Raw genomic sequence first — 18297 nt, 5'->3', positions numbered from 1 at the left:
CGTCTATCAAAACTTCCGTCTTTGCCCATGCTGGAGCTGCCTTAGTCTCGGAAGACTCTCCCTTACTCTTCTTCCTTGGACACTGGGTCGCATAATGACCCATCTCCCCACAGTGGAAGCACTTGATCTTGGAGAGATTTTTCTTCTTCCGCTTCTCCTGCTTTCCCTCAGACGTTAGGGCCACATCTTCCTCCTCCTGCTTGACTTTGATCCCTTTGCTGCTGCTACCCGTCTTTGATTGCTGTCTGATCTCTTCCTGGTGAAGAGCTGCCCACATCTCGTCCCAAGGTGGAAGTGTCCCTCTGCCCAATATACTCTAGACAAATACTTCCCATTCTTCTGAGACATCATTTAGCGCTGCCCTCACCATCAGCTCCTGATCCAGTGTCTCCTCTATAGCAGTCAATTGATCTCGGATCTCATTCAGTCCTCCGAGGAAGATGTCAATCGGTTCTCCCTTCTTCATCTGATATGACCTCAATTGATTCTCAAGTAGCATTCTTCTCTATACAAAAGTATGCTGGTACAATTTCTTGAGGGCCGACCACATCTCATATGCCGTTTCCTTCTTGGCAATGTGTGGAACTACATGGTCTTTGACCCTGTCAAGGATGATGCTCTTGGCCCTCGCCATTGCCTCCTCGTACTTGTCGTTATCATTGGGGTCAACTGGGATAGCTATAACCTTCAATGTGAAGTTCTTGACACGATTCCTGTCAAGCACGGATAGGATTCTGGCCTTCTAGACTGCGAAGTTTGATGCTCCATCCAGTCTATCCTGGTCTCTTACCCCATCCAGTGTAGTGCCATGATGCTCCTCTACTTCCCTCCTTGAAGTTCTCTGTTCGATTCCTCAGAGTCTCTACTTCCCATCTGGAAGTTCTCTTTTGGACTCCCTCTGAATCTTGATTTCAGTCCTAGAAACCCTTCTGCAGCTTGTCGAGATGCCCCCTACTCTGATCGTCTTATGCAACTGCACTGCTGATCCGGGTTCCTCGACTAGAACACCTCGGCAATAACTCTTCTGGCTCTCCTCTATCAAGTATTATTTTGACTACAGTACCTCACCAGCGCCACTCTGCAATATTCCTGCAGCCTTCTAGACCCCAACAACTGCCTCTCTGTGAACTGCATCAGTCCCTCTCTGCTTCACGTTGGCTTTGTGTCACCCTGGATGGGTCTGCATCAGCCCTGGGATGCCCTGCGTCAGCCTTCTGGCCCTCTGCGTCAGCAACGCTGGCCTTTCCGAGGCTCTGCGCAGTTCCCAGCTTCTTCTGCGTGGCTCTGGTTGGCTCTGCGTCACACTTCCTTGGCTTTTGTGCTGCTAGAAACAACTTCTGTCACCTCAGGACAACTGTTTTCTGTTGCTATTGCTCCGCTTGGCTAATGTCTTTAGTCCTCCTGTGATCTACAATCACGCTCTGATACCATGTTGAAGTTTCTAAGTTTACTTAGTTAGAAACCCTTCATGCACTTTTTCTGATTTATTCTTACCTACTTGTTATTTTTCTTTAACAAGTTATTTACAAAGTAAACACTGAAAATAAACACCAGTGCATGCTCAACATATTACAGATCAACAACTAAAAGAAACAAGAACAAACACACCACATGACACCATTATTTTTGGACCAATGTCCCTGGAAAAACCCAATGCGGGAAAACCGATGCAACTATCTGAGGGTTTTCTTATTAAGCAATATCAGAGTACAATCTGGGTGCCAAAACTGGCCTACCCAACAGAGAATTTCCTTAGCAGCTATACCTCACAGTTTGAGAGAAATCTCCTGGCTGAAACCTCGGAAAATCCTTTCGGCAGTTCTTCAGCACAAAATTGCTTTGCAACCCCAACGTTTGTCGAATCTGGACTGTGTCAGCCCCTCTTTGTCTCACGATGGCGCTGCGTCAGCTTTTTGGGCCTTCGTGTTAGACAGCTGGCATCTCTGGTGCTCTGCGCAGCACTTGGCTGCCTCTACGTGAGCCCTTGCTAGCTCTGCTCACTCTCCTTGGCTGCTGCACTGCTCTCCCAACACAATCTCTGCCTTCTCTGTTTCTCTGTACTCAATGCCCCTCAGCCGCTCTCCCGATCACTGATTCTATTTCTCTTAGCAAACCTCGCTCTAGAGAATAGAATGACTGATCACTCGGGTGGGTTCTTCAAGTGACCCTCAAGCGTCCTCGTATACTTTTCCTGTTGACATCTCAACGGCCTAGATTAAGTCCCTAATCGATGACTAAGATTAGATTTGGCTTGATCCATGTCTTTTGGACCACTCTAACAGAGATTCATATTAATACACATTAATATTTTATTTTCCCTAAGTTTAGACTTGGGGACTCCATTAAAAATATTAATTACTTTAATATGTCCTGATCTGTCTAGAATCTGCCCAAACCCTTTCTGGGTATTGGAGATATCATGTGCCCCAACCTCTCCACCAAATTTCATGGCTAGAGCACATCCGATACTACCCCAAATCAACAGGACTATGGTTGAGGATTAACCCTCGAGTTAAGGTAAGGGAACAAGACTACAGTGGAAACCCTTCCTCCTTCCAAGTCACCCAATAATCCATACCCAAGTGTGCCCAAGAAAAATAAGCATAAGCACCCAATTACATAATGAAAAATCATACCTTTAGGATTGGATGGCCCACCTTCAAACATACGATCTCGACAGATGGGCGAGGGGACATATGATTGGCTAAGGGAGTAGAGACATATGGCATAACATCAGCTACGCTAGTGGCTATCAACTGTCGGCTGAAGACAAATCTAGGATAAAAATTCTCCTATGGGGTCACCCACATGTGGTGGGTAACGAGGCACAAATTGCTTAGGGTCTAAGTTACCAGGATACGGATACGGATACGGATCCGGATCCGGATCCGCTAGTTTTTTGAAAATCTAAGATCCGGATACGGCAAGGATACGTCACGTACAATATATATATATATATATATATAAACTTTTAAAAAACACCTTAAAGCTAAAAAATCAAATACTCCATGAAACCATCAAACATTTTTAGAACATTGAATGATAAAATCATAAATATGAAGATTAAAACATTGAAATGGTGCATCATCCCTCATACAAAGTAACAAAAAGGATCATGATTCATAATATCATGAATGATAATAGTAAATACATTTACATATCCTCAAATGGATCTATATCTTCTTCATATTGCAACTCTACATCATGAATAGATGATGGGGGCCTGGAATGTAGGAAGTTGCATCAGTAGGCTGGATTGGTGGTGGAACAATATCCTCAAGTAGGTTGAGGTGAGTCATGGCATTCAGTGTCAGGTTCAAGTCAGAGATCTCAGGCTCCACATCCCACATCCTGCTCGGACCTTTTTTATACTCTGGTTCAACATGTGATAGAAGACGGAGGTTGGAATGAACATAAACAAGGTCCTCAGCCTTTGCCGCTCCCAACCTGTTTCGCTTCACTGAATGGATGAAGCCATATGTACTCCAATTCCTCTCAGCTGATGAGGAACTAGCAACCTGTGATAACAACCTAGTGGCTAGAGTAGACAGATGAATGCTATCCCCACCATGGAAGCCCCACCAAGTAATAGGATCAAGATGTCCTCGATCATCCATAGCTACTGGATCTGAAAAGCTACCAGTAGACTGTACAAACCCTCCAAATTCTTGGCGGACTTCCATTGCAACTCCCATATCTCTATAAATTTTCTTCAAGGCTGTCTTGTATCCTTGTACCACTTCAGAATCTTTGTTTGGTGCTGCTCTACCAGGTAAAGACAAAATTTTAGAATGATAGTATTTAGGGTGCAATGCATATGCCAGAAGGTGTAATGGCGTGGTCATTTTGTTCCACCTTTCTGTAACTATGTCCTTCACTAAATAATAGAATGTTTCATGAGGGTCATTTTCACTTGCCTTGATAATTTCCCTTATCCTCTCCAACATACTATCAATGTTTTCATAAACTTCCCCCAAGCAAGGTGTATCTGTATCAAATGCCCTGATCAAGGTCAAGATTGGTTCAGTGAACCGTAGAAGATATTGAACCTTGTCCCACCATGCATCATCAAGAATGATGGACTTGATTTTTTGCCCTCTATCAGAAGTGGAAGTCCTCCATGATTCCCAAAGAGGGTCAATGATCATTGCTTGTAGTGCTTGTCTCACGTCCACAAGTCTCTTTATGACAAGAGTATGGGAGGCAAAACGAGTTTCAGCAACCTATAAGTTTCAAAAGGCCAAATCTCAAATGAGAAACCATATATAAATTTGTAATTAAAAATAAGAATTTCATTATTTCTAATACAAATAGTATTGATTAAAAAAATTACCTTCAGTAGCTCCAACTTTGCAAAACCCCGATAAATGGCTTGGGACATTGAATGATTTGTTATGAACATTTGGATTTCTTTTGATGCTACATATATTTCATTAATCCATTCAATCTCACCAATCTTGGCAAGCATAAGGTTCAATGAATGGACTGCACATGGAGTCCAAAAGATGTGATCATATCAACCCTCCACAATCAAACCTGCAGCTTTACAAACCTGTGCGTTGTCCGTAATGACTTGGACAACATTATGTGGCCCCACACTTTCTATTGCATCAATAAGAATTGTGGATATGAAAGATGCATCTTTCTCTATTCCACTGCAATTAACAACCTTCAAAAACATTGCCCCTTGGGGGCATACTGCAACAACATTAATTAATGGGCGGTTTCTTTGGTCTCTCCATCCATCAGAAATGATGGACACCCTTGTTTCTGCCCATGTATCCCAGATTGCCTGTAGCTGTCTATCCACGGATTGCCTTTCTGATGCCAACAAGGTAGTGCGGACCTTTTCATATCCAGGGCTTTTGTACCCTTTTGGCGCTTCATTAACTGCCTTAATCATTTGTTGCCAGTAAGGGGAACGCACCAAATTGAATGCTAGCCCATTTGCATAGATGCAATGAGCTACATGTTCATCAGCGATGTCTCTACCTTGATTATTGAAACACGCTTCAAGAGGGCCTAGAGTGGCCCTTTTATTAGATGTAGCAGCAGGCCTAGATGGCAATGGAGGCCTAGTTGTAGAACTTTGCACAGGGTGTTTTCCCTTAGCAAGTTTCCTATCAGCAGCTTCTTGCAAAGATGCATATAATTTCATTTTTCCAGGACTCAAACCTTGGCCAGGTTTGCCATTTGCATCTTTTGGCCCGGTGCATACTTGCACCCCTGTGTTAGTTTGACCGGTGAGATGGGCCTTCACTCTAGTGTATGAGCCATTTTTTATATCTTGGCATTCATTGCACTTCCATTTAAATGAACCACCTCCGGGATTTTTTCCAATAATCTCCACATACTGCCATAGAGGAGATTTTGGGTCTGTTTTGATGATTTCCCCTTCACTATGCTCATGTTGTGAATCTTGTGATGGTTCCATTATGATAATGGTATAGACTCTATTGGTTACTTGCAACTGCATTTAAAAGTCAAATTATAATATATTAATATTATCCATAAACAATTAAAAATTAAATTGTAAATATTGAATACATTAAAAAAATTAAATTTAAATTTTAAATACATTTTAAAAATTTAAATAACATGATGGCTTAAAATTTTAAATAACATGTATTAAATATTAATATAACTGTTATTATTATGTTATATAACATATATTATATAACATATATATATATAAATATTAAATAATAAATATACGAATATATTATATAACTGTTATATTAATATAACTGTTATTAAACATTAATATATTAAACATTAAACATTAATATATTAAATATTAAACATTAAACATTAAACATTAGATAACATATATTAAATATTAATATAACTGTTATTATTATGTTATATAACATATATATATAAATATTAAATAATAAATATACGAATATATTATATAACTGTTATTAAACATTAATATATGAATATATTAATATTACACTACATATATTAACCGTGCATATATTAACCATGCATATATTAACATTACACTACGCTACGCTATATAATTGATAACAATAATGAATATTAAAAATTTAATTACCTTGTTAACGCTTAAACCCTCGGCGCTTTTAAAATTTTTGAGGGCGTGAATAGTGCTGCCTGACTGTGTGCGGGCGTGAATAACACTGCGTGCTGCGTGCAGGGGAACCGGCGGCCTGACCAGAGTGAATGGTGCTGCGTGCAGTGGGGCCGGCGGTAAGCCCGCAACAAAAAAATCCTGTGCAGGAGGGGCCGGCGGTGAGCCCGGAACGAATCAGTGTGTGCAGGAGGGGTCGACTGTTGGAATGGCGACAAAAGAAAAGGGTAAAAGAGGACAAAGCAAAGCAGAGTCCGACAAAAGAAATGTTATAATATATCTGGGACCACAAAATATCTAAACCTAAAACCTAAAAAATATCTGTCTTTTTAACTTTTTCGGCCACCTATCACCGCTTCCGGCAGCCACCGACGGGATCCGTATCCTGTAAAGGCTAGCCGTTTCCAAAATCCGTGTATTTAAAAAATACGTATTTTAACCGTATTTTGGAGTATCCGGATCCGGATCCGGTTCAGATCCGTGGATCCGGCAATACTCCCCCTGCCTATGCCGGATCCGGTAACTTAGCTTAGGGTTGATGATGTTAGCCCTATTAGGGAAAATTCCACCATGAAAAGAGCTAGATTTTGAGTTTAAACAATCAATCAAGGTGAAATCATGCTACAAAAGCATCAATGTCCTCCATTAAGAAGTAGTTGAATTTGACCCTATTCCCTAGTCTTATCAGCTTGCCTTAAAGGTCTTAGAAAGATAGATATGAGGAAAATGATAAAAAAATGATGAGTTTTGATCACCACAAGGATTCCTAGTGCCTTTCCCTACTTTTGTGATGGAGTCTTTCAGGCTAAATTTAAGAGATATCAAATCTATACTTGGAGTAAGGGGGGAACCCTTGTTTTCACTTAACAAACCCTAGCTATCTTATTATGAGGGGAGACATTAAGTAGAATAAAGCTCTCTAGGAGGTCTTCTACGACATTCAAGGAAAATAAATTTAACATGCATTGATCAACCAAGATTCCCAAATAAAATTATGCATTTAGACATAGAGCAAGAGAAAAACCCTATCATACAATCATCACATGAAAAACAATTAAATTATGCAATAACACTCATAATTTTTCCAAGAAATTGCCTTCTTTTAATCCCAAAAAGACTTCTCCAAGACACAAATTAGTCTGCAATATCAATAGCTCCAAAAATATTACATCTTCACAATTAGCAAGCAGCAAAAAGGATATGTGGAGCTCTCTAAAGGAGGTTGAAATCTACAAATGATGATGAAAAGAAAGAATGGAGTGATCCTCCTTTTATATGAGGTCTATCACATCCATTAATCCAAATAAAAGCCCTATAACAAGTTCTATTTTGATTAACCATGAAGTAAATGAATTACAAGCCAACCCAATAGCTCAATAGAATAAAATATTCCACTAATTGCCCACACATGTGAGTCTCGGTCCCTCTTTGAGTATGTTGTCATGCCCTTTTAGGGCTAACAAGGCTTGAAAAGTGCAAGATATGGGCTAAATGCATCTCCAATTATCCAAATCAATCATGAATTGAGGAAGAATCCTCAAGTCAAGCCTCTAAACATCTTCATGTGTCCAAAATCTAGCTTTGGGCACCCTGCATCATCTCCATGGGTGCCATCAAGACAACGTGGTGCAATCTCTCTTCAGCGTTGGGGCTCCATGAGGTAGTATAGGCCCTGACTCCTCCCTAATCATTTGGAGGATGATCATCATCATTTGGACTCCGGATCAAGGCGTGCCCATCAAACAATATCAAGTTCAGCTTGGGGGCATGTTGTGTCTGTTGGGTACATCATCAAGAATCACTAATGCTACGCAAAGTGGGCTCAGTGTTTCAGCATCTAAGGGTGCTTTGGGGTGTCAATCAACTGTCAGGATCATTAAAGTGCCCAACGCTTTACTGTAGAAGGCAATGCTGCATCTGCAAGGTTATCATGTTATCTGGAAATGTAGTATGGCTTACGGAGTAAGCATGGAATAGGTGTGCCCTTAAGGCCTTTGTTGCTTTGTGCAAAATTACCTGGAAATACCATCTCAAACTCAAGTGAAAGAAACCACTCATTAGAGACAATGACCATATATGCATCATTGTGGATCATACTTAATTGTTAAGGGCATAGTAATACTTCAAACCGAGATCACCTTCAAATATCTAACTAGACCAAGTCCCATAAAAGTGTTCCCTACTTTGTTAGAGGTGGCTAGGCAATCAGCCCTATTTGGTGCTTCCAAGTTCTTTTGCATAAGATTGTTTCTTGGTAAATCCCCTAGTTCAGCCCTAGAATATCTTAAACCAAATCTGGAATTCACCTTCGTTAGCCACCTAAACCCTATCTTGCTTGATATATCTCATTGGTTGTATATTAGGTAGGTACTTAGAAGTCCTTAGAATTGATTGTGTCTTTCCTTAACAGCCTCAAGTCCTACCAGGGAAGCATCCCCTGTGTTGGATTTATCCTTCACTAAAATGTGGGAAGTAGTTGTTAATACACTTTCATATTAAAGACAAAAATGTTATGGAATAACAATAAAAGTTAATAACATATCTACAAAATTGTCCAACAATATCAATATCATGGTGTAACATAGCAATATCTTGGTCTAAAAATGTTAATAGTAATATATTTGGTACTGGTTGACCCACTTTTCAATTAATACCATTTTAGATTAAGGCAATAGTAGGAAAATTAAAACATTATTGACATTACAGTAGACAGTTTTAAAGTGGTGATAAACATATGCCAACTAGTCAGCTTTCTATATACTCAATTCACAAATTATTAAAACTTCACCCTTTTCATTGAAGTCACATTCTCTTCCTAGATGAATTGCCTACTGGATAATTGTGGTGTGAAATTTAATGAACATAACATATCTGAATTGTGTTTTGATAACATCATATTCAAATCTTCGAAATTTAGTTTAAAAAATGTAAACATTTTATATGTTGATAGAATTTTCATTTTGGATAGTTGATGTCGAAGGAGGAATGCTTAATATGATTTGATAAATAACATTCTCCCTTATAAATTATTATGGGCATTTTTTCCATTAGTTGAGAGAAACACAGTTTTAAACTTGTTCATGTCATCAACTCTGTTTGCCTTATTTTGTGTGCTTGTTAATGCTGAGACAATTTTTTGGTTATTGAATCTCTTTCCTTTTGACACTGCAACTCACTTGTATATGTTTTTATTCATTGTAATTTCAGCTTCAAACTCAACTATGTCATCTTCACGGCCAACTAGAGGAAGTGGTTAGGGAAGGAAAGGAAATGGATAAGATGATGAAGACAGAAGCCAAAGAACGCAAGAAAATAGAGATTCTACTAATTGAGGCTGAAGAGGAGAAACTTAGAGCAATTGAGAAAGTTCAACAGTTACAAACAACAGTAAATAAATAATCTTCTTTCTAATTTAATTTCTTAGTTTAGAATAAAAAATAACCCTTTAATTATCAAGAAGATTTAATTTAATTGGAGTAGTGGCTTGACATATGGATATTTATTCACGTGCATTTCACTTATAGGTGATGTTTTTCTACATTATAAAATGCTTGAATGTATCTAGGAAATTCTACATTTTCTTCTAGCTATTCTAACTATCATTAAAGAATTTAAAAAGACCTCAGATCATCATATATATCTTTTTTTTTGGGTAGGGTAGGTGGATGGTAGGGAGATGGATTGTGTACATAGGAAATCATGTTAGCTTTAGAGGGTGATATATATTAGTATAAACTTGTCTCGGGACTTGGACTCAAGAATGAAGCAGAAAGGTTAATATGCAGTCATATGATTAAAATTTCGGAAAAACAGAAAGGGTAATAAGCAGTCATATTGTTGATGTTTCTAGCTCGGGTAGTTACTTTTACATAGGCCTAAGTTTCTAGGCATGCAGTAGTCTCCCAAAGTCTCCTTGGGACACTTGCTCAAGTATTGAGTTGCTTTTTTTTCCCAAGAAAAAATCGTAATTTCCATTATCACAAAGAAAATTACATGTTGTATCATCTCCATAAGGATATGCTAATATCATAGATGGACCAAGCCATCTATCCAGTGTCATGATTCAAAAAGGACCAAAAGTATTTACACAAACAGTCATAAAATAAACATGTTAAATAAAATCATAAACAGTCATAATGGCTGAATCAAAATTCAAAAATTAGCCGAATGATCATGGCAGATCATTCAGTACATCTCCCCCAGCATGCTTGATGAAAGGCCTATGGAAGAACTGATATATATCCTGATTTCTGTGTTCATGAATTATTCACTGCCCCTTGTGTTGCTGCGTGGCCTCCTTGGAAAGACCGTCAGAAACCTTGATCACGGCAGATCATTCAGTACATCTCCCCCAACATGCTCGATGAAAGGCCTATGGAAGAACTGATATATATCCTGATTTCTGTGTTCATGAATTATCCACTGCCCCTTGTGTTGCTGCGTGGCCTCCTTGGAAAGACCGTCAGAAACCTTGTTCCTTTCCCTGTATATATGTGAGCAGACAATAAAATCAAAATGTGATTTTAGTGTGATGACCTCATCCAACAATCCCCTGAGTGTGTGCATGTGACAATGAGATGCAAAGTTGAACCAACTGATGACAATGTTTGAGTCCCCAAAGATCTGTATCCTGTTGCAGTTCTGCTCAAGTGCAAATATGAGCAAGTGTCTGGGACTGTTATGTTCAGAATAATTGTTGGTGCTCCTCTCTAATGCCATTTTGAAATTGTAAAAATGTCTTTCCAATTTGTATAGTACTGCTCCACCCCCATAGCCAGTGTCTTGGGCCGATCCATCAAAATAAGCCCATGGGAAAGATCTACCAATTACTTCAGGAGTAATAGTACGGGTGGGTTTTGATGCCAAATCCTCAGGTACTAAGTGATATAGTGCAACAATGTTATTGCAAATCGATGTCCATTGGATGGGGGCATCTTGGAATAAGATCCGATTCCTGACCAGCCATATACCCCAATAGACAAGTAGGGGGAGATTTCAAATTTTTTGTGTTGTTGCCACGGTCCACCAAGTTTGCCAAACAGTTATGAGTTGTGCCCCATTCCATCTGATATTGATATCAAGGAAGATATATATCTGATGTCACACCTGATTCGTCATTGGGCAATGAAGGAAAAGTGGTCAATGTCTTCAGCTTGTTCCTTACAAAGACAATATCGTGATGGTCCATGTATAGCCTGGCAATTTAGGTTATCATCTGTAGGCGATTTGTTTGATAATATGCACAACATCAATAACCGAGATTTGTGTGGTGCCTTAAAGCTTCCAGAGGGGTTGCCACCACCAAATAGCCTCCACCGATTCCGATTCCGATATAAGGAAAGTGTATCCATACCGGGGTGTATAATGACCGTGAGGGGATGCAACCCAGATGATTTCATCCTCTCGGTCAGTTATTCTGACATGTGACTCTTCTAGTGCCCCTATGAATCTGTTCCAATCGATACTCCAAATATCCGGTAACATGAGGCCCTGTGCAGATAACCAAGCCTGTGAGAGCCATGAGTGTTTCTCCCATCTGCCATTTGGGAGAGCTGAGTGATACCAGCCAATTCAAGATACTGTTTGAGCGCTAGTGGTAGTATATGTGCATTTCCACAGCCCGACCAAGCATCAATGCCAAGGCGAACAAGCTCACCTATTCCAATCTGCCATGCCAATCCTCTCTTAATGACTGATATGGAGTGAGTGATAGCTTTCCATGTGATGGAGGAATCGGTATTTCCCCTATTCATCCTTCGAACCCATTCCATAATTGTAAGAGGGTATATATATTTGTGATAAACCACCTCTTTCCATAAACTATCAGATGTAATTATCTGCCAACCCATTTTTGTTGCAAGAGCTGATGCAAATATATTCAAATCCTTTATGCCCCATCCTCCCCATTTTTTGGGCTTTCCAATTCTCTCCCATTTAACCCAGGCAAAGGTCCTTCCAACATGTTTCCCTCTCCATAAGAATCTACGGCATATTTGTTGTATTTTGTTGGTGATGCCTTTTGGTATCCAGGCCAAAGCCATCCAGTATACTGGTATAGCCTCCAATACAGATTTAATTAGGATCAATCTGCCTGCTCTAGATAGCCATCTCTGCTACCAAATGTTGATGCGCCCTTCTATTTTTGCAATGAGCCAAGTCCAGTTCGCTATGCGGTAATCATTTGGCTTGAGTCTGAATCCAAGATACTTGAGTCCGGACTCCATGTCTTGACTTGTGAATTGAAATTGATGTAGTGCATGTCTTTGTTTGTTTAGTAAACAACACACAGGCATTATGGTTGATTTGTTGTAATTGGGCATCATTCCTGTAGCTTTACAAACAGGGACAGTATATGCTTGAAACAAGTGGTGTCTCGAATAGATCCATCTAAAAATATAAGTACATCATCAACAAATAAAAGATGCGTTAGATAGGATACATCTGTCATCTTGACCCCACATAAAGACCCGGCTGCTCGGGCATTGGATATGAGTCGACTTAACCCTTCCATGATCAGGAGGAATAAGAGGGGTGATAAAGGACACCCTTGTCTAAGGCCACGCTCAACATGGAAAAAATTAGATGTAGCCCCATTGATGAGTATTCTATATGATGTAGATGTGAAACAACACATAATCCATTTTATGAATGAATGTGGAAAGCCAATATGGGTCAATATAAGTTGTAAGTATGTTCAACTTGCTCTGTCAAATGCTTTTGAAAGGTCAATCTTGAGTATGATACTCTTTATGTTCTTGAGCTTAATGGAGTGTAGCCCTTCTTGTGCAGTACCAATGGCTTCATGGATCTGTCTATGATCGAGGAATGCAAATTGCTCCTTGGATATCTGCTTGGATAAGATGGGCTTGATGCGGATAACAATGATCTTAGATATGATTTTGTATATGCAATTGCATAAGGAGATAGGTCGATAGTCATAGGGTTATCAGCGTTGGGAATGAGTGCAATAATTGTAGAATTGAACCCCTCGTGCATCATCCCCAAAAGTCTGTAGTCCTCGATGGCCATGAGGAGATCTACTCCAATATGGTCAAAAAAGGTAAGGTAGAATTCAATTGGCCATCCATCAGGTCCCAGACTTTTATCTTTTTTGAACCACTTCAGAACAACTTCAATCTCCCCTAGTGTGACCGGCTTGTTTAGTGTCTGCACATCCTCTTCCTCCACAAATCGAGGCATTATCCCGACAACATGGAGTACTTCTGCAATGGTAGCTTCTCTAGGCGCTCCAAACATTTGGGAGAAATGTCTAGTGCCCATATTAGCAAGCTGACTGAATGTGTTGGCTTCCCTGCCATTATGATCTCTTAAACTCCATATCGTATTGATCAATTTCCTCCCCCTGGCACATGTGAAAATTCCTACACTCGAAGGAACCCCTACTGTAGCAAATTTGAATCGACTTCACCTACTTGTTTTTTTTTTTTTTAAATTACATCCATTAAGTTATTCTTCTGAATACTGAAGCAAATTATTTATGCAACCTACACTAATAAAATATCTGATCTCATGAAACAGAAAATAGAGCAAAGAACAAGATACATAGGACACACTTATTTTCGGACACAATAGTCCCCGGAATAACCCAATGTGGGAAAACCAGTGCAGTGGATTTGAGGATTCTTATTATTGCCAGTAAATATCTGAATACAATCTAGGATGCTCATCTAGCAATCCTTTACAGAGAAAATACTGGCGGAAAATCTGAGTGCGTTTACCTCACTGCACTTGATAGAATTCCCACTGATCCAGCATAAGACTAGCTAACCTCGACTATTTCTGTGCTAGCTCTGCGTCAGCTCTCCTGGTTGTGCTGATAGTTCTCGACAGTTTCGACAATTCTCGGCAGCTCCGATAGTTCTGGATTCTGCGTGACAGGCAACTTTTATGCGTCAACTCTCCTGGCTACTGTGCTGCCTCTGCATCAACTCTCTTGGCTGTTCTGGCAGTTCCCGACAGTTTTGACAGTTCCCGACAGTTTCAGCTATTTCGACAGTTCTGGATTCTGCATGACAGGGAACTTTTCTGCGTCAGCTCTCCCGGCTACTGCGCTGCCTCTCTGCAAGCTCTCTCCGCCTCTTTGTTCTGTATTTTCCGGAAAGTCCTCCCAAATTCTCTCTGCCCCTCAGCTGCAAGATCTCCCCAATCGATTTTCTTCCTGAGAACTTCTCACCTTAGAAAATCGATTTCCTCAAGCTGTGTGTGTGTGTTTCCAAATGAACCCCAAACCTCCGTTTTATACTTTTTTTGTTGAGTCTTCAACGGCCGAGATTAAGTCTGTAATCAATAGCTAAGATTAAAACATGACTTGATCCGCCTTCTAGATCATTCTCAACCATATTTTGATTAATACCCATTAATATTTTAATTTCCCTAAGTTTAGACTTAGGAACTCCATTAAAAATTTTAATTATTATAATAAAATACAATCCGGGTAGAATTTCACCAAACAGTTTCTGGGTTCTTTAGAACTCATGTGCCTTAGCCTCTCCACCAATTGTTAAGGCTAGAGCACTTCTGATGCTACCAAAAACTAACACTCCCTCTTAGTGAGGAAAGTGCTCTAGCAACAATGTCCACCTGCATGCTGCTCTATTTCTGAAGCACCTCCTTTTTGCACTGTTGCTGCCACCAACACTTTGCTGCTGTTGCTACTATACTGTTGCCATGACACTGCCATTGCCACTGCTGCATCTGTACTACAACTTCCTCTCAAACACTACATTTGCTATGCTGCTAGCACTGCCACTGCTAACACTACATCTGTACTGCAACTCAGTTGCTGAGAGAAGCAACTTAAAAACGTCCAAAATTAGTTGAACTTACCTGTGTTCAACATAATACAATGAATGTTGGAGTCTAACTACTGCTGACCCTCTGAATCATTTGCGCTGCTGCTGACCTCTGTATTGTGCCATTTGCACTGCTGCCAACCTTGCTCTGCGCTGATTAGTCTCTGGTCTCCGGTTACTGCATCTAACCTCCAAACAATCCACTGCATCATTTGACACTAAGTCCATCCCGCTACTGCTGAATCTTGGGCTCCTTTAGCAAGGAATTGATCCAAGAGGTGGACTCCTCAAGGATCCTGCACATATGTAGTCCTCCTGACTATAGCTCGATATCGCCCCATCTCCCTACTGGAGATGCGTGGGCACTCATGACAAATTCATCCTCATTTATCTTTGCTGAAGTAGCCTTAGGATCATGTTTCTCATCCTTGTCCTTTTTCTTCAAAGGACATTGGGATGCATAGTGGCCCATCTTGCCACAACTGAAACATTTCACCTTCGAAATGTCCTTTCGCTTCGGCTTCTATTGTCTCTTCGATGCTAGAGCTGTGTTCTCCTCCTCCTCCTTTGTCTTTGCGCCACTCCCACTGCTACCACCGAGGTTAACCTTCACTAGGCCCCTCCTTAACTCTTCCTGTTGAAGAGCCACCCACATCTCCTTCCGTGAAGGTAGCTTTTCTCTGCCCAATATGATTTAGACGAAAACTTGCCATTCATCCGAGACTCCATTCAAGGCTATCCTCACCATCGCGGTTGGTTGAGGAGTGGACCCTGTTGACCATTGGAGTGGCACCTAATGATTATAGGAAGACTCCATGCCCAAGGATGATCCAAAGGACACTTGTACCATCAAATATCATCAATCAACAGAGTTTTTTAACTCTACTTTTATCTTCTCATCATCTTTCTTGTACCCAAATTCCACACCCTGCGGGGAATTGTAATAAGTGATACTAATAACGATGAGTTTTTGAGTCTATAACAGGCCTAGGATGTTAGGACTTGATCAACAAACAAGTACATCTTGGAGTGTTTTTTTTATCTGGTTAATTATCCCTTCTTTTTTAGAGGTGGATAATTTTCTGGGTTTTTTCCCTCACTTTTTACCCCAAAACCACGGTGACGGTTTGAAGGTTGAGCCCCTAACACATTTTAGTTTCTAAAGTCGATGTATATTACCATACTAGATCACACAAATTTTTTGTGGAATTTGGCTAGGTCTAAGTAGGATTTTTTTAATAATTAAAAATTTCCCGCAAAACGAGATTTTTTTATTATTTTCTATGTAATGATGTAAATAAGTGGCCTTGGGAAATGCCTAGGGCGTGGGACTACTCAAAATTCATCCTCAAAGACCCAACATTATTCTAAGATCCACTTTGAGGGTCAAAAGATGACTTATAGTCCCTCAAAAGCCAATTTTCCCCATGAAAGTGGCAAAAATGGGGAAAAAATTCAATAATTGGAAAAAAAATTAAATTTTTCCAAAGTCAAGGAAAGTCAAACAAGTGACATGGCAATTCTAGTGAAGGTCAAAGGTGATGTGGCAATCATGTGGGCCCCACCAAGCAAGCCACAACTCAAGTCAAAGTTTCAAATCAAAGTCAAAGGGTAGTCAAATGTAAGTCAAAGGTTCCACGTTGAGTTTATGAGGCACATCGAATTGTTAAAGTTAAACTTTTGATTTAATATTAAATCAAATGTATGTAATTAAAGTGCAAGGCATATAAAGTTAAAGCCTAAATAAAATGAGTGGGAAATGGACCCCACTCACATTCCTTGTCTACGTAGGAGGCAATCAAAACAACTATACACACATGTCAAATTGGAAGTGGCAATGCAACTGTCAAAGGCATCTCAATGCAGATTTGGAAAGATCATTTAAATGCATGAAATCAAGGACATATCTCCACCAAATTGTACACATGTACCAAGCAGCCAGCATAAGGGAACTCGCAGCAAATGAAGCCAGCCCATACGCACAGTTAACAACAGCTAATACGTAGCACATTTTGGCATATTGTGGGCATGGATTTTATGGATTAGATGTCAGTTATTACTGCAGTTCTGATTGGAGTTTGTCTCCCACTTAAACTCATGCATTGGTGCTCCTCCACTGCCAGCCAATCAAAAGTTATACACCAGCAATCAAGGAATGCACACAACAGATTTGAAAATATTTGATGGGTAGTTTGTTGGTGCGTTTGGAGAGGTGTCATTGCCTTGGATTTTGATTGAGATTTGATGATAGTTTGTCTCCCTACCACTCCTATTCTCAAAGCAATTAGAAGCCATGGATATCTTTGTTGATTTATGAAGATGACACCTACCGAAATTCAGAACAGTCAGAGAACATGTGCTAGCAGTCACCTACAACAATTTGTTTTCACACATGGAGATATGCACAACAGTCATAACAACCACTTGTACAAATTTGTTTTATCATTGGGATTATCTCCATTCCACACTTGTCACTTGCACTCACATTGGGATCGGCTCCCATAGTTCTATTTAAATGAGCTTTGGCTCTCATCTTTGTATATTTAGAACGAGCTATTGGGCTTACGGAGATTCTATTGTATTTTGTATTCATTTTCATATAATAAAGAAACTTTGGGGTACTATTGTGTTGGTGTTCTCCTTCCATTGCTTGAGGTGATGTTATTTCAATTGTTGTGCTTTACATTCTACATGTATGTTGGATTATGCTAGTTATCATTTTGCCACTTGTTTGGATTAACATATGCAAGCTATTTTGTATGGTTTTCGGGTTAGAGAAATACTTTAGGAAGAGGAGCACTAGAAGATTTTTGGTGAAATCTTTAGTCTTGTCCTCCATTGTATAATATAATTCCTTTATGATTGCTGACATCTTTTGCCAAGTGTGTAGAGATCTTTAGATTTGGTTGAAGGATTTACTTGGGCGTGGGGTAACTCTCCAATAGACGTACTAACTCCGAAGATCAAGAATAGAAGGATCCAAATGGTTTGCCTCAAGGATCTCATCAAATGATTTTGAAAGGGAGAGTTTCCTTTCCTCTAGCCTACTAAGATCACATCTATTTAGATTCAATATTTTTCTTGATCAATATCTTGTGTTTACAAGGATTTTATTTGCTACCTAGACCATGGTTTTAACTAGACAAGTATGGAGTTCTACTTGCATGTCTTGATCTAGTTATTGTACACTACTTGTAGATTATCATTTTAACTCTTACATGTCATCTTTCCACTCATTTTGGGTTTGTTTTGCAGCCCCTTTTGAGCAGATTTACTAATTCAATCCTTGTGGCAGCTTGAGGGAGTTTTCATTTGAGACATTTAACAAGTTATTTGCAGGACCTTTGGAGCATTTTGAGACGAAAATTCAAGGAGGTTGTGAGTATT

At 39.7% G+C, this 18297-nt stretch overlaps 1 protein-coding gene across 14 annotated transcripts in view; it reads left to right on the top strand.

Annotated features, from left to right (window-relative positions):
* The window catches only part of LOC149183445 (uncharacterized), a 246867-nt gene that overhangs the window by 111931 nt on the left and 116639 nt on the right, over positions 1–18297 (top strand). For 13 of the 14 annotated variants that reach the window (XM_089417132.1, XM_089417131.1, XM_089417130.1 and 10 more), the window contains one exon: positions 9305–9484. In XM_089417132.1, coding sequence (XP_089273258.1) covers positions 9305–9484 — 180 coding nt within the window. Of the gene's footprint in view, positions 1–9304; positions 9485–18297 lie in introns of those variants that run through there. The other variant, XM_089417138.1, reaches the window with a different exon arrangement.

The sequence above is a fragment of the Pinus tabuliformis genome, chromosome 3_2 (genome assembly GCF_031772625.1).
Source record: "Pinus tabuliformis cultivar Carrire ecotype Pingquan chromosome 3_2, CPIR1, whole genome shotgun sequence".
NCBI classification, from domain to species: Eukaryota; Viridiplantae; Streptophyta; class Pinopsida; order Pinales; family Pinaceae; genus Pinus; species Pinus tabuliformis.
This window is presented reverse-complemented; position numbering and strand designations above follow the sequence as displayed.